This window comes from Lynx rufus, unplaced genomic scaffold (genome assembly GCF_022079265.1).
Source record: "Lynx rufus isolate CCGP_SWC_20201006 ecotype Redwood Valley unplaced genomic scaffold, mLynRuf1.p SCAF_15, whole genome shotgun sequence".
Classification (NCBI taxonomy): Eukaryota; Metazoa; Chordata; class Mammalia; order Carnivora; family Felidae; genus Lynx; species Lynx rufus.
In genome coordinates this window covers 39,378,831-39,400,913 of record NW_025814829.1, presented here as the reverse complement: position 1 = coordinate 39,400,913, position 22,083 = coordinate 39,378,831, and the positions used below count along the sequence as shown (strand labels likewise).

The 22,083-nt window shown below is 42.7% G+C and overlaps 1 protein-coding gene across 3 annotated transcripts in view; it reads right to left on the bottom strand.

Moving 5' to 3' along the window:
• The window catches only part of RGL1 (ral guanine nucleotide dissociation stimulator like 1), a 159,511-nt gene that overhangs the window by 28,962 nt on the left and 108,466 nt on the right, over window positions 1-22,083 (bottom strand). For all 3 annotated transcript variants that reach the window (XM_047076892.1, XM_047076891.1, XM_047076890.1), the window contains 5 exons: window positions 16,334-16,518; window positions 13,025-13,149; window positions 11,402-11,617; window positions 7,559-7,662; window positions 4,059-4,143 (listed from right to left, as the gene is read on the bottom strand). In XM_047076892.1, coding sequence (XP_046932848.1) covers window positions 4,059-4,143; window positions 7,559-7,662; window positions 11,402-11,617; window positions 13,025-13,149; window positions 16,334-16,518 — 715 coding nt within the window. The remainder of the gene's footprint in view (window positions 1-4,058; window positions 4,144-7,558; window positions 7,663-11,401; window positions 11,618-13,024; window positions 13,150-16,333; window positions 16,519-22,083) is intronic.

Genomic DNA, 22,083 nt, shown 5'->3' with positions numbered 1-22,083 from the left:
GAGTTTTATCCAGGGGAATGAATGAAAGTGGCCTAAAATGTGCCATTTCCCATGCTAGGTGGTGATGAGCCCTCCCATCTTCTGAAGAATTTGCTTGGAGTGAGAAATCATTTCTGTCTGACTTGAAGGTAAGTGTCCCTTTCCTGTGTGAGTCCCTCTGGTTCCCTTCCAGTTTGTCAACTGTGTGCAGAAATTATTGAAGATATATCTAAAACTCTTAAGAAGGATTTCTGACAGGTTAAAAGACTCCTGAGAGCCACAGAATAGCAGAGAGAGAAGGGAAGAGCGCTCAGGACAGCGCTCCTTTCTGGGAGCAAGCCAACAGGCTTGCTCATTTCATGACCTCGCGTTTCTAGACAGTGAGATTCCACTCCCGGCTGAGTAACTCAAGAGACCGACTGGTGCCAGCTCTCCCAGATGAGGCGCCAATTGAACACCTACTACTTGCACCTCAAACGGTGTCAGTTTTCTCCTTCTTTGCCCCAAATCCTTCGCTCCACAGCTCTTACACCACCAATCCCTTGAAACTCCCTAGAACTTTTCACAGGTTTGCTGATGGCCTCACTCTGGCTCCTTAGGCTCCTCTGCCGGCCATGCTCAGGCTCTTAGTGCCTCCTCGTTCTGCCAAAGTCACCTTCTTGTTTTACACTACATTCACGTCTTTGGAAATGCTACCCTTAATGACTGCCCATGTTGGGATGAATTCCAGATCTCTCTTTCTTTCTCCATCAACCTCCTTCTTCCTTCTTACATTCCCTCCCCCTCTGTTTGGTATCTGTCCTCCTGCACCTCTCTCTCTTTCCCCTTCCCCTCCCTCTCTAGTGAAAATTTCTCACCTGAGTCCCACCTTCTCTCTACCTCTATCTTTGACAGAGATCGGCTGCCCTCAGCCATCCTGTTCCTGGGCCTCAGAGGGGTCTCTTCTACCAGGCTGTTCCACAGGCACTGGATTCTTCTCAATCAGTATTGCTTACACGTGGTAGCCCAGAAATTAATGGTAACTATCTGAAAGGGCCTTCACAGTCCTAACAGCCTCTGCTCCAACCCTGACTTCAGTATGTTTTGGAACTTCACTACATATCCATCTCTACCACAGCCAAATTCCTAGGCCTTTTTTGCGGTTGTTTATATCAGTTCAACCAGGGAGAGTTCTCACCAAGATTCCCAAGATCCAGGATGATTTGGTGGCATTCTGCTTTCCTACTGCTTTAAAATTCACGGACTCTACAATTTATCTGCTCAGAGTTATCAAAGTTCCAGAAATCATAAGGTGGTAACAGGTTTAAGGTAATTTTTGAGGGGTGCCTGGGTGACTCAGTCAATTAAGCATCCAACTCTTGATTTCGGCTCAGGTCATGATCTCACAGTTCATGAGTTCAAGCCCCGCATCGAGCCACACATCGGGCTCTGTGCTGACAGTGCAGGGCCTGCTTGGGATTCTCTCTCCCCCCCAATCTCTCTGCCTCTTCCCTATTCACACTCTCTCTCTTAAAACAAATAAATAAACTTAAAAAAAAAGATAATCTTTGAGAAAAATAAAAACACTTTTTCCAACAATTACAATGAAAACCTTAGCTTTTTGCTAATTATTATGATACCTCAGCCATAACAGCACAGGGGTGGACCATGACATCCACCAAGAAGCAGAAGAGAAGACAGGTCTTTAAGACTAAGATTACCCAACTGTATATCATATTAGAAACAGAGGCCAGCAGTTTTTCTCAGTGGTTCTTTTGAGAACCCAAATACCTTGATTTCATTTTTTTTTAACAACTGTGCTGAGAATTAACACTCAGAATTATAGACTTCATATGAAGAATGATCAACAAAGGTGACTGGAAAAGGACCTACATACACATATGGCCTGGCCAGAACATTACACTATCGTTAATGATAATGCACAGACCACATGAATTCATAGCCAAGTTTTTCATTTCCTTGGGATCTGAGCCATGTATAAGAAATTTAACTAAGAGCACTAGGGTAAAGTTCTACATTTAAGAAAAGTTTACAGGACCTTTAATGTCTACACATAGCTTTGCTTCTAAGGTTTCAGCCAGAAGACTGCCACTAGGCAATCAGCTGCACAGCGTTCAATTTATCTACATTGGAAGGATGACTCAGAGCTATTGGGATTTGAATATGTGGCTCCAGTTAGTCTAGCTGTGTATTACTGACAGGGAGACCACGAAGCCATCTCCTTCCAGCCAGATGAGTTTCCATCTAAAGTCTGCAAATCCAGGGGGATGTGAAGCAGGGAGTAACACGATCTCAGCAAGCACTGTTTAGTGTGCAGTTAGTCAGGTAGGCCAAATCCAGAGTCAGCATCAGCAGAAACTGCCTTGCTCATATCACCTACTCCAAGAAGGGCTAAGAGTGGGCGGGTTCTTAAAGTCATGTGACTCATAAGGCCCACCAATTCATGCAGGTGAATGTAGCTTCTGAACACTTGCGGCATGCCAGTCGCTGTGTTGGGCATTAGGGATGTAACAGTGAAAAAACAAACCCAGTCCCTGCCTGCAAGAGGCTTTCAGACTGGCAGGGAGACAGTCTGAGTACCCAGCAGAGTCCACAGTGAGACCTGAAGGAGGAGTAGCACTTAGAAGGACAACAGTCAGGAAGACCATAACAGACGCCCTTATAGGAATGACTAATGTTAACAGTCATCAACTGGATGCCTCTTCTCGGCAACCCCACCTCTGCTAGACTTGCATCCCTACTCCACGTGTCTGCTCTAAGCTTGCACATGTAGCATGTACTTCATTCGCGTTCATTTGTTAGGCATACTTTGGCTTCATATTGTGCACAGAGCATGCCAAATACTAAAAACACATTTGCATAGTGCTTTCAAATATTTTCTCTTAGTGAATCTTCAAAACAATTCTATGATGTCAGTGGACTAAATACTCTTATTGTCTCCAATTTACAGAAAAAGAGACCAAGGACAAGGATCAGATCCTCTAATCGCCCAGTTCACAGCTTCCCCCTATGGTAATGCATGTTATACGATTTTATAATTGTCTACTTCTCTGCCTCCACCATGAGACTGTAATCTCTTTAAGATCAGAGACTGCCTTCAATGTGATGCCTAGGATATAATGAATGTTCAACTAACAGTTGTTCAATGACTAATTTATCTTCTCTGTGAAGTTTTCTCTGATCTACCCTATCCCCTACTCCAAGTGGTAGGAATTTACAGTTTTATGGCTAAGTGATAAAAACACAGGTTTTAGAGTCTCACTAGGCAGGGTTCACATTCTAGCTCCACCACCTACCAGGTGTGTGATTTAAGAGGTATTATTTACCTCTCTGAGTCTTGGCTATCTGCAAAACAAGGATGATACAATCTACTGTAGATTTTTATCCACAGTAAATTTCTAGAAAGGCTGTGAAGATAGGATCTGGCCTATGTTCCCTTCTGATGATCCTTCACAACCTGTTATTTGTACCTTTACTTGACTGTTCTTGTTTAGTGCCAACATCCACCACCCAGAGGATGAATTCTTGAAAACAGGGTCTGTGTTGGTCACCTTCATATTCCTAGAGGCTGCTCCAATGTTTTACGAATATTGGACACTCAACAAATGTCTGGAGAAATAAAATAAACCAAGCTACACTTTTACCTGCCTGTAGCTCAGAAGTCAGCACTCACTTGGCGTTCAATAAATACTGCTGACAGACTGTGCAATTTAGTCCAGATAAAGGATGTGGAATTGCAGGCTTGGCCTCTGTCATTCTAGAAGATGTTTTGCTGAGAAGGGATACTCCAGGGCCTCTCACCCACCTATCTGCAGAGCAGCTCGAACAGATACACACTGGAGCACAAGTTTCACAATCTGGTTGTGTAACCGCGAAGCCAAGGACTGGACTTTCAGTTTTCTCAGCCCCAAGCTCCTTAGATTGGGCACAAAAAAAACCCCACAAAATTTCTGCCTTCTAGTCCCTTCAGGCTTTCTCCTGGGACTGTAGGAATGTAAGGAGCCCTCAAGCCACTCCCGCCTTGAAGGGATTCCAGAGCTGGAGACAATGTGACCCAGCACCCCCACCTAGAGACCCACCTTCATTAGGAGTTCCCGGCTGGTCAAATGGTTATTATGGTCAGAGAAGATATCTGAAAGCTCTTCAAACATCAGCATTCGGTCCCTGTGAGAGGGGTTAAGAAAATATTCACAAATAAAGAGTCAGTGAAAGTCCCACACCTTGGGCCCTGCTGCTCTCAGTTACCTATGGCTCCAGAGGGATCACACTGATCTCAGGATCAGTGAGGGTTGTGAGCGCAGATGAAGCCAATGGCTTTGTTCATGCAGGGTGTTTTTTTTTTTTTTAAGGTAGACATGGTCACCTATGTGAAGAAACGGATTTTTCTAACCATGTACATTATAATCATAAAAAAGGATCGTTAAATTGGGGTATCAAGTTGTTCCACTGGGACATGTTCTTAAAAAAAAAATCTCGGGCACCTGGGTGGCTCAGTCAGTTAAGTATCTGGCTCTTGATTTCAGCTCAGGTCATGATTTCAAGGTTGGTGAGCTCGAGCCCCGCACTGCACTCTGTGCTGACAGCACGGAGCCTGCTTGGGATTCTCTCCCTCCAATTTCCTCTCCTTTCAAAATAAATAAATAAACTTAAAAAACAATTTTTAAAAAAAATTTTATCTCAGAATACACACAGAGCCCCGCAGGACCTGAGAAATCATGTTGGCCAAGGTCAGGGACTTGTCTACATTGCCAATGCTAAGTGTTGAGACTAAATTTCCTGAATCACAGCCTGGTGCTCTCATCTCAGAGCCATAACAGATGGAAGCAGAACACGCTGTGGTCAGGGGAGTGGGTTCAAATCCCCGCTCTGCCACTCACTCCCCAAGTGATTGTGGGCAATTCGCTTAACTTGCTTAGGCTTCCACTTTCTTACCTATACGATGAAAATTCTAGGAATCCCTCTGAAAGACTGCTGTGAAGTCAGCAGGATCACATATGCAAAGTGTCTACTCTGCCTCTGCCAGTCTACTACATGTCCACGGGCCTCATGCTTTACTCTGCACCCCTCCAGGGTTAGTGAGTGGAGGGCTCTGAAGGCAAGGAATTAACGGGACAATATCACTCTATATGTAGCATTTCATTATCATGAGAAAGCCACCATTAACTTATTTGTTTTACAATGAGTGTAATATCACTGTTATAATAAAGAAAACCAGTAAAGCTATTTACATTTTGGAAAAAATAAGAACTTAATTACATGTGAGCCTACATAAACAGAAATAAACAGACGTCTTTTCTGTCCACTGGAAGTTATTAGCATAAAGGATTATAGGGAAAGTGATAACCAAATAAGGTATCTTAACCCTGTCCCTTGAATTTAGCAATGAAAGACATGGAAAGCTGGTATGAAAGTGTCTTCTCTAGAAACTGTGACACTAAAACATGAACCAACCAAGAAACAAACCAGACACCCACCCAACCAAGCCAGAATGTGGCTTTGAGGTTTGTTTTGTGGTGAAATAGTTTACAAAGCCAACTGAAAGAATGAACCTTCTCATATGGTAACCAAGAGATTCAGCTCCAGCTCCACTAACTTTTTCATTTGTGTTTTAGCCTCAAATTTGCTGTGCAGGAACTTTTGGCTAAGTGACTTTCCATAGCGTGCTATTTATCAACTACCACAGAAAGATAGGATCACCTTTCATTGCAATCACAGAAGAGTGCAACCAGGCACAGGTGGTATTTTAGCACCTGACCGTCCCTTTGGTTTTGTTTTTGACACCACAGTAAGGGAACAGTGATGAGGGCAAGGAGAGGGCTCTGGGGCTATTGAACATGAGGACTCTGCATGCATCTGATTTTCCCATTGTGTTTTACGAACGCCTGTCATCTAATGACTTTATAATGCCCATATCTTTCATAAGATTTATATGCAAAGGAAAACCAATTAACTAATCTTTCACCTACAGAGTCAGCTTGACTATTCGAAGTAATGAAGAAGAGAAAGAACCAAGAAATAAGTGGTGATCAAAAACATTGCATTGGACTTTGAAAAGCCTATCTGCCAGGTTTTCTTCTGGTAGATAACAGTATTATAAACAGAGAAGGAGCTCTGGAGTCTCCAAGTAGCTGTGGCTTCTACGGCTCTGTAACACCAGGCATTACAACCACCCACTTCAATTTTTTCTGCTGGCTCATCAAAGATTTATTTCATAAGTAATTTGACTTCCCCCAAGTAGACTCTCCTCTGAGAATATGAGCCCACTGGTATGCACTCATTTTTCAGCAAAAATTTATGAAATTCTGGTTTACCTATCTGGGTTTCTTGCAAGTTTGGATAGTGTCAGTCCCTTAGGGCTTAATCAGCTCTGAGTGAACTCATGAAATCGAGTACCTAGACTTTCCACTCTTAAGCACCAAACCCACCAATTCCACAGGGGCAGGCCTGCCTGGGAAGCCAGCTGGCCCCTCTCTTGGCTGCAACCGACCATACTACATACAGTATAGACTGTAAACAGTTTACACATTCTTTGCTGATATGCCTGCCTTCTTGATTAGTTCAAACCTAGGTAGACCTGTTGAATGTAATTGGCCTCGTTTGTAGCCATGACATATTCCCCAGCTTCTAAAGCTGTGTGGATAGGGAACCGGAGCTGCCTCCTCCTTCACCTTTCCCTCCTTTGCAATAAGTTCTCTGGTCTCCAGGGGAAGCTCTGGAAATAGGGGAATGAAGATGGCGAAACAATAAGGACATTATATCTTTCATTGTCCCAAAGGTTACACCAAGAAATATGAAGAAAAACAATATAAAACATGGCCAGTTAATAATGTTAGTCAGGTCCCTAGGCAGGAACATTTAGGGATTTTTAATATCACTAAGATAGCGTTTAACTCGGGGCGCCTGGGTGGCTCAGTCGGTTAAGCATCCGACTTTGGCTCAGGTCATGATCTCGCAGTCCATGAGTTCGAGCCCTGCGTCAGGCTCTGTGCTGACAGCTCAGAGCCTGGAGCCTGTTTCCGATTCTGTGTCTCCCTCTCTCTCTGACCCTCCCCCGTTCATGCTGTCTCTCCCTGTCTCAAAAATAAATAAACGTTAAGAAAAATTAAAAACAAAAAACAAAAAAGATAGCGTTTAACATGCTGAAACAGAAGTTAAGTAAGTAGATTCTTGCTAAACAGCAAGAGCTAGCGTCCTATCTACACACATGCTCCCTCACATCTTGGAACAGCTTAGGGCTTTGGAGCGTGGCTGAGAAATAACCAGAAGGAATGGCCGCACTGCTGTAACTTCATCACTCCACACCCTTCCCCCTCAGACTCTAGATGACAAGCACATCCTTCAAATCATCCCAAAGCCAATACTCTTGATGTTGGTGCACTTCGCAGGTGAGTCTGACTTCTCTGCCTAAAAACTCATTAATGATTATGTGTCAAGTGCACCCTGCCTGGGACACACAGAGGCTTTCAAATACGTTTCTCTAGTTACAGAATATGGGCTTTGAAGGCAAGGACCCATACCATTTATACAGTGACTAAGTCACCCCAGCCAAAGAAAGCAGAGTGGACACTTGGGAACTTACTTTGGGACGACGGCCCAGGTCTTTTTTAACCTATAGATGGAATTGGACTGCAGTGCCGAAATGATGGCCCTCAAGGAAGAAAAATTCTTCAGGATTCTACATTCCTGTATGGAGGGTGATTAAAACATAAAAGGCATTTTAAATATCAATAATACTGCGAGTTGGTGGTTTCCTGTTTTAGAGGTATCACAGCTGCTATGAATTCTTACCACTAAATAGGCAGCTGTATAAATACTCAACATCAAAAAGCAGCTCCTTACTCCCACCCCAGTCACCGAAACACTTTATAGGTTTTGGCACTGTATGCTTGTTTTTCTCCCTTTAATATATTTTTTGCGTTGTTGTTATAGTTTTATGGTTTCCAGCTTTCCTCGTAAAAACACGAACGGAGGTGAGTCTGCAAGGCTATGCTAGGGAAAGCAAACTTTCTTCTGCTGAAAGCACACAGATGCCCTAAAAACACACATGAAAGGTCACTATATCCTTTAGACCCACAGTGTGAGCCGGGCAGCGGCCACCGGGAGGTCAGATGGTATCGAACATCTCATGACCAACCCTTGCCCAGAGAGGTGTATATAACTTGGCAATAAACATTCACCACAAGTTGAACTTTGGCTTTCATGCTCTTAGCCAAGAGGGAATATTTTTATACACACGCATTTCGTTTCAAATTGGCTTGTGCCACAGTCATAAACATTCAGAAACACCTTGGTACTTCGCTGTTTCCAAAATAAGCCGGAGCTTTTAAAATGAAATCCATTTTGGCAGCATTTTAGAACAAAATCAAGGAGGACAGGAAATAGTCTGGATGTCGTTTTCTGGGTAAAGAGAAAGGCTCTCTGATCCTGAAACTTAAGCTACCGCACGGAGTGGATAGCCTCGGCAGCCAGTGACCCTGGAGTCAAAGTCCTGCCGCATGAATGGCGGGGACAGCAAAACAGTGAGGGAGGGAGAGTGTCCCATTCTTGGCACCGTGGGGAGAGTGGATTATGTCTTATGTCAAAGGAGATGTTTCATATGCAGGCATTTGGGGGTGTAGTCTATCCACTGTTTACAATTGAGTACACCGTGTGGGCACGGGGTTGGCTTTGTGCAGAACATCTGAAGCAAGAAATTCCAAAATGGTTGGGCAGAACTGCACATTGCTTAGAAGGTCAATTCATGAAGTAATGCTAATCCCGAATAGGAAGGAAAAACAGCATTCTCTAACTTAGCTTGTCAAAATCTGGCTACTTAAAACTATGCCCAACAAACAAACCTCCAAACATTATTTCCTTAGAGTATAGGCCAAAGTATTTTACAAAAGTCGTGCCCACTCTTTTTAAATGTCTCAATGCCTTCCCCTTATTTGAAAAGAAAGAGAAAGAGAAAGAGAAAGAGAGAGAGAGAGAGAGAGAGCGCACTCTGAATTACAGTCAGTCTGGAAACCCAAACCCATGAGAGCATGGTTCAACAAAGGTTCAGAATCCAAAAGTCATGCTCCAAAAATCAAGAAACTTGCAATAAATAAAGGAACTCAGGCACAGATATTTCATGCAAATTGTAATAAACATATGGAACACATTATTCAGAAAGAGGCTTAAGCTAAGGGTTTTAAGGAGTACAAAAGACATTTGGCCCCGTTTCTAGAAAGGGAGGTATCTTCCAGGAGACGTGGTGCAAAAGTTAAAAGAAAACACAGCAGCAAGGCCAGCCCAAGAAAATATAATCACATCAGGTCACAAATATTTTCTGTGTGTAAAATTATTATCGTTTTTTCAAATATCCTCTCGATAGAAACTGAGTATGATTAATGCAAGAAAAGTAAAATAAATCTTGGCAGGAAACCACCTATGAGTTTCATTATTTTATTAAATTACTCCACATAATTTCAAGGGACACAACGTGCTCAATATTAGGAAACTACACCACCAAGAACAAAGACCCCTGGCTTTTAAATATGTGCTATGGGATTTGGAATATACCTCAAATTGTTCAACTTGCATTTCTTATTAACACATATGTGCACAATTTATATTTAATTTGGACCAAAAGTCATTGTTTGAGCCACACTGTCATACACACAGATGCTATATTCTTGCTATAGACTTTCTAAGTAGTTGAATGGATTAAAAGATATGGCATTTATGGCCAAAACAAAAATTTTTTCTTCTCATTCTGAGAAGGCAGAAATTCCATGCTTTATTCCACTCTATCAGAAATTCTTTTTATAGCTCTTGAGAAATTAGCTCAATTCAGAATAGGAGAAATCTAAGTTGTAAGACACTGTTCTCTTACTTTTTTCATATACGAAAAAGTCTGTGGTAACCGAGCACCTAAAAATTCAAAATAAGGCAAATCCTCTAGCACAAGTATGGCCCTGCTCTTTGATCAAAGACAACAAAGAGAATGTAAAATACAAAGAGAGAGAGAGAGAGACAGAGTGTGGGTGTGAAAATGTAAACATTATGCCCTAAACAGGAGGGCTTAATGAAAAAAGTATATTAGGATGGAAAGCAAAATGGGTTTTGGTTGAGGGTTGACTCACATAACCCAGAACATGGACTAATAAGATATTTACATAATAATTGTTTTTCAAAGTTGTTGTTAATTACATAGCTTTTGCTGATGTAATTTCTTCTGTCTAGGAAAAAAAAAATCTAACTCAATCTTCAAATACCAAAAATTCTATCTAGTATTAAAGCTAAGTCCAAAAGTCATCCTATCCATGAAGCCCTCCTCAATCCCCCCAGAAGTGGTTTCTCCCTCCACCACTGCAGCTTATCTCGGAGGGCCCCGCTCCTCTTCTGCCTCAGCTGAGATCATCCCAGTATATCTCAGAGTATCTTGGCTTCCTTGTGTGACTACAGGCTCCTGTAAGATTACATTAATTGTGCCTATCCTCACAATGTCCCCAAATTACATAATATTGTAGCTTATGTGCATTTAGGAGCACATGAAATGTCTGGTGACCAACTGACTGGATACTGTTCACGTTTCCACAGTCATGAAGATACTGATAAGCGAAAGTCATGCAGTATGTAAGCAGCTGACCCAGAGCCCAGATTGACACTCAGCAGAATGTAATTCAGACCTAGGAATAAACTCTGCCCTTCTACCTTCAGATAGAAGGTCCTCAGAAAAGCCCCAGATTAATGTGAAATCTGGGCACCTCAGTCCTTCAGGAAAGAGATTCAGGATTCTGAGAAGGTACTGGCTCTTCAAGTCTGCAGAAGACATAATGCTTCCGGGTGCTGGAAGGGTGCCTAGGTAGGTGATCATTCTGCGGTGAAGAGTAGTCAGTTTGGCACTTAGACCATCAAGTTGTATTTACTGAACATGGGGCAGAACTGACACTCAGTTGGTGACTATAAGGGGAAAAGCAGGCATATGTCACCCTGGAGATGCAGCAGTGTGCAGGCCCATGAGCTGAAAGAAGTGAGCAAGGGACCGATTTTCTTTAAAGAGGAAAAATAGGAGCACCTGGGTGGCTTAGTGGGTTAAGTGTCCGGCTTCGGCTCAGGTCATGACGTCACGGTTCGTGGGTTCGAGCTACGCATAGGAGCCTGCTTCAGATTCTGCGTCTCCTCTCTCTCTGCACCTCCCCCCCTCGCACGCTGCCTCTCAAACATAAATAAATATTTAAAAAATTTTTTAAAAATAAAGAGGAAAAATAAGCTCCTATTTAAGAAAGACCATTTTTTCTTACTTTGGAAGAAGAATAACAGCAACAAAAACCCAGGGGGTCCTCACATATGTTGTTTGATTGCCTTTCAGGCAAATGGATAGACCCATTTAAACGGAGAGAAGGAATCGTCTCCAGTATCTACTAAATACAAAGAATATTTTTAAAAAGATAATTACATGAGCAATGTTAATCCACTTCTCGATGACTTTGGCTCTCTGTTGAGTTTTGAGTTCTCTGCCCCCCAGGATGGTGCTGACAACACATTTGGTGAGGGTGTTAAACTGAGAGATGGTAGCACGGATGGTAGGAGCCAAATGTTTGTTTTCCTTCTTATCCCTCTGAGACCAAATGCAGCCCAGGCAGTGGTGAGGCACTACTTTCTTGAATAGTTGCTGGAACAGAAGAGAAGCTGAGTTTAAGGACAACACAGACACTTCATATGGGAAAAAGCACATAGTCTGGGTCATCTGTGAATTGGTATTTTGTAAACGGACAAATAACCCTTTTCTACTTGACTTGCCTCGTGGTGTCTACTTCAATGGACAAAAGTAAATAATTAATATGTTAACTGGTCAGAAAAGCCCACATGTTCTTTCTCAATCTGCTCGACTGAACAAACAGAACACGACGGCCAAAAGAAAATTCAAGGGACCGACAACATTTTGACTTTCCTGTCTTGAAGGATAGGTAAAAATCTATACTACTAATCAAAAAAAAGTGGTTGAGGTGGTTTTGACCTCAAAATCATATACACGGTACGTTCTAGGCGCTCACGATCGTGAATTGTGTATAATGCATAGGGATGACCAGTGACCACCTGACAAGTGATCCAAAGTACAGTGCATGCGATGCTGTCATCAATGTCACTATTTCACATGATGTTTTAAATAAAGAAAGTAAGCATATAAAAGGAAAAACTATCCAACATCACACAGTAAAATAAAGACAGAGGAACATAAAGCCTGGTTTCCAGGTCTTTGCCTAAAAGTCATAGCCAATGAAGTTTCCGGTCTTTCTTTTACGCTATCAACCGTGGAACAAAAACAAAGCCAAATTAGTCAACTAAACGGGATTCTCATCTGTAGGGCAATTCAAGGCAAGACACGTAAGGGTTTATATAAAAGAGAGAACACAGGGATTTACTTTACGTAGACTATCTGATTTGCTTCTGATACTTTATTTGCATGCTCACTAGATGGAAACTCTGTCACTTTATTTGCTGCTTTCTTCAAAGTAGTAAGTGTACAAGAGTTTAAACCGTCACGATAATTTATAATAGTCTATTTACCAGCTGACACTGAGCTAGGACATGTGACTGATGAGATCAAATATGTACGGCTAACAAACTTCGGGAAAGTACAGGAGACACACATGGAAATGAACTGCCAGATACAGTCACATTTGGATTCAGCGAACTTATTTTATCCTAATTTATACTTTGACCGCTTCACAATCCTCCAAATAAACAGTTCAGATCTTGAAATATTTATGAGTCTAGAGGGAGAGAATACCCACGGAACAGGGCAGATTTTGTTTCCTGAGAGTTAGAATTCTTACTTCCATGTATCGAGTGCCAAGTAAAAAGCACCTTCACCCGGCTTTGCAAGAAGAGCTTAAGCCTGAATTATTCAGATGATTGATTCAAGTCCCATCTTCACTCCACATTTACAGGCATAGCCTCTCCTGGGGATTCGAAAAGACTTAAATCACATTACCCCACTGCCCTCCCCAGCCCACCAGTACTGTCGCTCCCCACATTTTAAGTAGCAGCACATCGGAAGCACAAAGAGAAGACCTACGGCGTCCATGTAGGTCAGCTGCTCTGCCACAAGGTCTTCTGGGAAGCACGTGAATTCTGCGGGCCCTCCACCTTCCGGTTCCTCTTCCTCTTCCAGGCTGAAGAAGATGGTGTTTGGAAACCCATCTGTTCACAGATGGAAAAAAAAGTCAGTCACCTGGTGCCACTGTTTATGACCTTGTTAGTAGAATCAAACTGAACTTCTTTCATTAAGAAAGAAGAGGGCTAATCCTTCAGAAAACCCACAGGGAGAAAATAGTAAGCACAATTAATCTGAGTGAAATGGAGGTCTTCTTAATCTGTTCTTAGATTCTTTATTAAGTTCAGAGGCCTCATGTTACCCCTTTGTTAAACCACTGATAGCTAGGCCAGGGACACAGCCAAGTCAAGCAAAGTCTAGAGAAGCAAAGTTGGGCTACATTCTGGGGGTTTCCCTCATCTTCGCTCCCTCATACCCTCTGCTCAGCTTAAGGACCAATCAAACTGCTTCTTAAGCCCCAACTATGCAATTCTTAATCACTGGCCATTTATAACCAGAAGCCTGGAAGGAATGGGCATGAAAGCAGGCCAGGCATCAGGTAGGAGAATGGGATATATGGTGTCAGAAATGCTGATGAAATCCTCAGAATTCTAAGAAAGTCCTTAGAATTCTCAAGATGTTTGGAGCAACTTTCAGCTTCCACCTAAAGTTATGTATGAAGCAGAAGAATCTGAAACTAAATTCACCTGAGCTTTATTTTGGATAAGATTATCAATTAGTAAATTACACAGAGCATAGACTGAAGAAGTGAGGGGGTGTGGAAATCACTATAATAATTACTTGGATCCCAAATCAGAAGCTGAAGGACTCAGCACATGGGATCAGAACTCCAGACTCCATTTTGAAAGAGTGTGGAATTGGATGAAGTTTCATTTGAACCCCAGCCCCCACTCCCCAGAACCTGTCCTAGGTTGTTTTCCAACCTCATCCCCCACACCTCCACCCCTTCACACTCCTTGCTCTCCTGTTAAATCTATTCTCAACAAAACAAAAACAAAAACTAAAAAAGCTAGTTGCATTCAGTTCTATGTTAGCAGAAATTTAAATCAGTGCGTTACTACTCCCCCGGAATGTTTACATTTTAAGCTTTTTCTCTTTTCCTTTGTAGAATACGACTTTTATGCATCTCGGATCAAGTTGAGATGGCCTTTCCTTAGTTTTCCAGGGGAGAGGGGTGCTGAGAGTGGACCCCACATCACTCCGCCTGTCACAGTACCACATGAGTACTTGATGACTCTGCTGAGAGGTATGTGATTTAAGGATGGACTCCTCCCCCTGGAGCTGAAAGGACTCATGTGAATGGGGCTGGGTTAGAAGTAGGAGGGGATCCATGCCTGCCTCCAAAGGCTGGAACACAAACAGGCATGAGCTTTAAAAAAAAAAAAAAAAAAAAAGCAAAACCTAAAACCCTATGATTTCACCACTCTGCCTCCACAAAACTCTGGTACTCTCCAATTCAGCAAAGGAATAAAACATTTGAAATCGCAAAGGTTCAGAATGGGCCTCTCATCCCTTTTGCTAGCTACTCTATAAATCTATCCCAATCACTGTGCCGTGCAGAGGCTGACCCACGCCAGCCCAAGAGGATGTGTGGTAAGGTCAGACCCCCTCATTCATTCAACAAACACTCACGGCAACCTCTATGTGCCTTGGATGTTGCTGTGTGAGAAGATTACGTAGTCCTTTCTCTCTGGGGCCTAGGCCATGCCTTCACTGCTTCCGCTTTTGACTCTCTTCCAGAGGTAAGTAAGTAAAAACTTGAAGCAAAATTTTACTTGTAAAAAACAATGTAGGAAAACTTTTGCTTTTGCCAGCATGAAATTGGGCAAAATAAGCCCATGAGAACCAAGCTCCTAAAACTCCTTTTCCGTGATGACTGCTGTGCTTAATAAACAGAGAGTTTGGAGCTTTCTTGATTAAAATTTTCCAAACTCCAAAAAAATTCATTTTCGAGCATCGCATAAAAGCCTTTCCAAAGTCAGGCAGTCTCCCTCTCCCCTGCCTCAGCCTGCCAGTCTCCCTCTCCCCTGCCTCAGCCTGCCAAATGAGTTCTGCCTTCCAGTCCTGGGTCGGAAACAATGAACGACTGGTCCCACCGGTTCCCCAATTAGGCCCGGAGCCAGGGGCAGCCCCAGTGGGGAGAGAGCTGGGCTCTAACATAGCATTTTCCACTCTGGCTCAAAGACAGGCGGGGAGGCCTGAAGGGAGTTGAGGTCCGGCAGCTGGAGGAGTGCCCCTGGTATTCAAACATTCCCGGCAGATGAAGTCATCTTAGATACGGGTACTTGGCAGTCAGCTTCTAATGATGTGATTGTACCGCCCCCCTGCCGGCACCCACCGCTCTGATCCCCCTACATAAAACATTCAACAGGTACCGTTTGGAATTTAAGGTTATTTTCTTTGGCACTCTGGCAGCTTCCCTTATCGGTGATGAGGAACCGTTTCCTTTCCCTCACTGAGGAAATCGGGCGTCACTTCAGGGAAATGCCTGTCAAAAGCTCCAAGTGGGTCAGCCGCCATGGCAACCATCACCCGGCAGGCCAGTGGGGGGATAAATCGTCACACTGAAAGCCTGTCCTAACCTCTTTCTGACTTTCTTCAAAGCCTGATATTTCCAAGCTGCCCATGACCTGCAGCAGTGGCCCTTCCTTTGTCCTTGAAAACAGGCAGTCAATTCCTCCAATAGGAAAAAACAGCCACAGAAACTTCCTTTGATGAGGCCATCCGAGAAGCTCAATGACAGTGACGTTTTCTAGCTGACAGAGAAACACTTTTTCAGGGCTTTTCAAACTTTCGTGAGGGCTGGAGCACAACTGCATTTAAATCCCCGCCCGCTGAATAGTGGTGGTTGTGATGGGTTTCCTCCATTAGATAGAAAGAGGAGCCACGAGGCAGATCATAAAAAGCAAATTCAAGTTCAGCATGGGACATGTTGACAAGAGAAGGTAAAGGACCATCAAGAGGACCATCCTCTTTATGGTATTAGAAGAAACCCGAGGAAATGCACTTCTCAGGGCCAGTTTCTTTATCTATAATGAGTACGCCACACCAGGTGGTCTTAAAAATCTCCTTCTTGGCTCTAAAACTCTTAGGCTCTGTAATTAGCACTGAGATAAACTTTAGAATTTTTACCCACCACCAATCCCCCCAGCAGCTTGTCTCTGTGAGACCAACCAAGGTCATTCATCAAGCACAGGGAGAACGTTTCTTCAACAAGGGGACTGCAGAATCAGAATCTAACTTGTTCCCTGGAATCAAGTCAGTACTCACTGTCAGTTTCCACTTCTTGCTTGTGAAACTGCTCCAGAAGATTTTGCGCTCTTCTCTCTGGATCGGAGCCTGGCATCATCCGTTTGAGATAATCCAGCAGTTTCTGTAAGCAAGGGAAGTGAGGGGGTTCTCGGAAGTCCTCTGCACACTGGTCAAGCCAGGCCCTCAGGATCGAGGCGATTGCACTGAGAAAGAGAAATGGAGAGTCACTGCACCCAACTGGATGTGAGGACTCAAAACGAGACCTGGATACCATGGCCTCACCCAGAAATACCTCACAAAACCAGGGGTCAACAGAGAATTCACCCAAAAGTTCCTGGCAATGTCAATCAAGTTAAAGCACTTGAAGACAAGCTATTATTATTATTTTATCTTATTTATCTTATTATTTTATAATAAATAAATATTATTTATCTTATTATTTCAAGTGGTGGTTGTAGAGCTAGGGAAAGACTGGTTAAGTTCCAAAACAAGAAAGGACCAAAAACTTTGGAAAAACTCATATGGGGGCGGGGGGGGGGGGGGGGGAAAGACACGCAGAAGGAGATTTAGTGAGTCCTGAAGCAACTTCAAAGCAATCTGTGCACAAGGAGATTATGTGTTTCCAGTTCTGGATTCACTCATATCAGAAACCACAAAATCAACTGTACTAACATTTTAGGAAATAACTGACAGTAGGCCTGAAATCCGTCTAATGACAGGAAGTGCCTAGGTTTGGAAAAGATAACAGCATTAATTTAATTTTACAAAGATTACCAGGGTTTCAGCATAAGTACCCCAAAAATGTGCCCCCCCAATTATCCTTTTGCTTTTCAAATTATAAGAGAAGAATATGTAGGAGAAAGAGTACCTAATAGAGAGGTAGGTCTTTGAAAGGTAAGGGACAATACCTTGAGAAGCAAAGCCACTGTGAAGGCGATTTCCTCTGATGGCTCAGCAGAGAATATCTTAGGCAAGACAAGGGTCAGGGCACAAAAAGAGACAGGGCCGTGACGTGTGCACACCCCCTCCCCCACCCCCACCATGGTACTAAGAACACGCGTGTGCTGTCTTAGGTTAGGGGCAGCTCCACATCCACTGGAAAAGACAAACAGCTGACTGGCGAAAAGGATAAAAAGTTTTGAGTGCTATCATTTTGCGCTTCATGTTCAAAGAGGACGTGCTGGGCTGGATGCACTCATGATGGCTGGAGATGACAGGCTATAAATTAATCAATCCATGTTTTAGTGACAGTGATGTGATACTTCATTTTAGCTAATGACACAACTGACCAAAATTCTTCAGCTGATTAAAAAAAAAAAAAAAGGCTTAGTGCCTCTTTAAATTATCATCTAAGTATCCTTCAAACAAATTGTTCACTTAGTTAACAACCTGTAAAGAGACTACAAGGATGGTAGTGAACCTGCAGGCTGGGCTTTCACAGGTGTGCCTAAATTCCACACATCCCAAATTCCTACCATGAAGCCGGACTACAATACAGGCATACGTACAACCAAAGCCAATTCAATGCTTACCCTTTGGAGGTGAAGTGCAAACAGAAGAAAAATAAATTTACTAATTGGTTTCACTGCTGTGTATATCATTGCTTTACTAACAAGGACACGAGGGCCTTTGGAACTATAATATTCACATGCGTATGTTGGAAATAGGTAACATAAAACCACAGAAATAATTAAAATATTCTCTAAATCTTTAGTCCAGATTAAATAAAAAGCCAAACAAAAGTTTCACTCCCTCCCAAAAGATTCGAGGAAATTAATATGGGACCTGGGATTTAATGAAAACATAAGCAAAATGAAATTAATGGAGTCTCCTCAGTGGGCCTTCAATCCTCAGTTTACCTGCAAAATCACGTGTTATGTATGAATGCTTGTGTCCCCCCATTCATATGTTGAAACACTCACGCCCCCCAAAATTGATGGACTTCTACTTTTTTTTTTTTTTTTTCAACGTTTATTTATTTTTGGGACAGAGAGAGACAGAGCATGAACGGGGGAGGGGCAGAGAGAGAGGGAGACACAGAGTCGGAAACAGGCTCCAGGCTCTGAGCCATCAGCCCAGAGCCCGACACGGGGCTCGAACTCACGGACCGCGAGATCGTGACCTGGCTGAAGTCGGACGCTTAACCGACTGCGCCACCCAGGCGCCCCATGGACTTCTACTTTTTAAGAGCCCACACATTGCATTATTTCTCCTTTCTTCACACACACACACACACACACACACACACACACATACACACACACACAAAACCATATGATGAACTGAAGAAGAAAATGATGAAGTAGCATTCTAACACTTCCTTTTTATAAGGAACAAGATGTTTTCTATGAATAATTTCTCTTCTTCCCTGACAAGCACTGAGCCCAGAACTGGGGTAGGCACACTGGTGGGGGAACAGGCTGGAACATAGGACAACCTGACATTTGCTTTCATCAGGTTGAGTCCTACATATAGTTTTGTAATTCTCAAAAGAAGCATGAATTGATTTGATTAATATAACTACTCATTTAATATTTAATATTTAATATTTTGGTGAGAGAATACTCTTCCAATGACACTGATGGAAAAAACAGACATGGAGGGACGAGAATTCACATCAACCAATAAAAATGAAAAAGAACACCCACCCAACAACGAGACTAGCAACACAATGACCCTAGTGACTCCTCAGTTGCATAACTTAAAAGAAAAGCCAGGCAGAAATCCAGAATCACAGGGAAAAGACACATAGTAAAAGATATTAACTTTTACTCCTTGGCCTCCCATAAGTATTAGTTTTCAAGTTACAAAACTGATTATTTATTGCAAAAAAGTAAATATTACAAACGTATACAGACGAAAACAGCAAAATATCACTTCCCTTCCGTTTTCCATTTCTGTGACCCATACCACAATCCCATTTCCATGACCACCTATTAACAGTCTGGAGTATATCCTTCTAGTCTTTTCAGTGGATATGTATATATACTTAAATAGATATACTGTGCATAGATCAGCCAACATGGATTTTTGTTCCCACTGAATGGTATGAAACTGACACCACTCCATTCACTGCCTCCAGATCTACCTTACTGTTTCCCACTGCGTGGACACACCATAATTAATAGAAGGATTCTTCTACTAGTATACAAATGTTTATGTTATTTTCGTGTTCTCACAACTACAAACAATTACAAAAGGTGTATCCTTGTTCACATCTCCGTGTACTTCTGCATCTCTACAGGACACATCATTTAGCGCTTACTTCCACGGAAAGTGCAGCCTCGGAAGGTCTGCAGGAGTCCTGAAAAGGGACCTGAATCCAGATTGGACTCGCCTTTAGGTGCACATTTTGTCCTCCTCAGTCTGACGTTTTTAACTAGCTCTGCTGAGCTATTCGTTCCACCCTTTGTGACAGTGCCCTTCCCACAGCTTAGCCTAAGAGGACTGTGGAAGTTACTACAAACCCAGACCCTGACTTGGCTAGAAAAAGCATTTTCACAGAAAAGAGGAGTGAAGGGGGAAGGAGGAAGAAGGAAGAGAAGAAGGGAAAGATACACACAAACAGCACAATACAACACGGGGCAGACCCCTGACCTCCTATCGTCAGGCCAGTTATCAGCATGCCAGAAAGGGAGGTTTTCTGGAAAGTCCTGGACATGTGCCCGAAGCTCACAGTAGCTTTATGTTTACTATTCCTGGGAAGAAAACTTCCCGCTCTTGATAGACTATAAAGCAGATAAAATGTGAAACATCTGAGATTTCAAAAAGGAAAGCAACATCACAAAATCATGGCAGCCAACAGGATTACTGGCCAATGCCTTTCCAACTTACCCTTCCTGGCTCCACTCCCGAGGTCTGGCTTACATAGCAACCAGAACTGATTACTGGGCAGAATGTAAAAAACCTCAATACTGAAGGGAAATCTGATTTAAAATCACAAACTTACAGGAAAGGTATGACTGTTAAGCTAGAGAAGCTACTTGGTACTGTATCAGAACAAGAAAGAAGGCTGAAGAAGGAAAACCCAATTCCCATCCAGCTGTGCCACCTGTGAACAAAGGGAGGTGGGGAGTCACTCAACTCCACTGACCCCTACCTAGAGAAGAGATATAATACCTGCCTTCATCTACCTGACACTGATCAGCTGTGACTTCACAGGACATAATGTCAAGAAGGACGATTCAAGATACCCAAAGAGAAATGTAACTTTTAGGCGTCTTAAAACTACTTGCCATAAATCGCAAAAGGAAGGGACTGAAAAAGGTAAAAATGGCTCAGTGAAAATCAGCACGTATGGAAATCCCTCAAAGAATCTGCCACCCAAACAGAAAGGATGACATGAAATACAAACTGTGTGACAACACGTGTGGCTCCAGGCCTGCTATTACAAACAGATACACACGCAAGCCCGCACACACATGCACACACGCACACACACACACACGCGCACCACCTAAGGCATTCTCCTCAGGACAAATCAATTCAGGGACATCAAACTCTAATATAAACTGCAAGACATGCTTCTTGGAAGACTTGTGAAGACTGAAGAAGTACTTTCTGAAACCAAACGCAAAGATTTCGATTGTGACATAATGTAAACTCAGTAAGGAGGAAAGGCAGTACATGACCTCCTTCTCCAAAGTAATCTTTTTTTTTAAATTTTTTTTTAACGTTTATTTATTTTTGAGACAGAGAGAGACAGAGCATGAACGGGGGAGGGGCAGAGAGAGAGGGAGACACAGAACTGGAAGCAGGCTCCAGGCTCTGAGCCATCAGCCCAGAGCCGACGCGGGGCTCAAACTCACGGACTGTGAGATCGTGACCTGAGCTGAAGTCGGACGCTTAACCAACTGAGCCACCCAGGCGCCCCACCAAAGTAATCTTTAATGGGTTACAGAGCAAAACCCCTCAGTCCCAAGTAAGCATGCTGGGTGGGTGGCCATGGGGCAAGGAGCCCAAACCTGACAGCTGAGGGGACAACCCCTCAGAAAATTGCCTTTTCTACCTCAGGCGTTCTTGGCAACCTTGTTCACCCTATCACAATGGTCTATAATGAACAGGGAGACGTGCTCAGACATCAATGTGTGGAATGGACTGACACAGCTTCTAAGACTCGTACTTCTAAGGAAACGGGCCCTTGGGGAGAATTAATTCACTAATTAATATTTTTTGATTGCCCTTTATCTTCCATTCTCATAAAAACTGTGTATGTGATGAATGTCACAAGAGGGATTCCAAAGAAGGATTTAGGAAACAATGTTTGGATGAGATCTTAGGTATAAGAAGAGTTAGTGGGGTAAAGACTCTGGGCCAATAGCATAAGCAAAGATCCTGAGGTAAGAGAGGGCAAAACACTTTCAAGGGATATAGAGTAGACCTATTTACAGAATAGGAAGAGAAGAGAGGGTTCCTGGACTCTTGTTTGTTGGGAGATTTTTGATTCTTGATTCAATTTCTGGTTATGAGTCTGTTCAAATTTTCTATTTCCTCCTATTTTACTTTTGGTAGTTTATATGTTTCTAGGAATTTACCCATTTCTTCCAGATTGCCCAATTTGTTGGCATATTAGTGCTCAGACTATTTTCTTATTATTGTTATTTCTGCATTGTTGGTTGTGATCCCTCCTCTTTCCTTCATGATTTTATTTATTTGGGTCCTTTCCTTTTTCTTCTCAATAAATCCGGCTAAGAGTTTATCAATTTTGTCAATTCTTTCAAAGAACCAACTCCTGGTTTCATTGATCTGTTCCACTGTTGGTTTTTTTT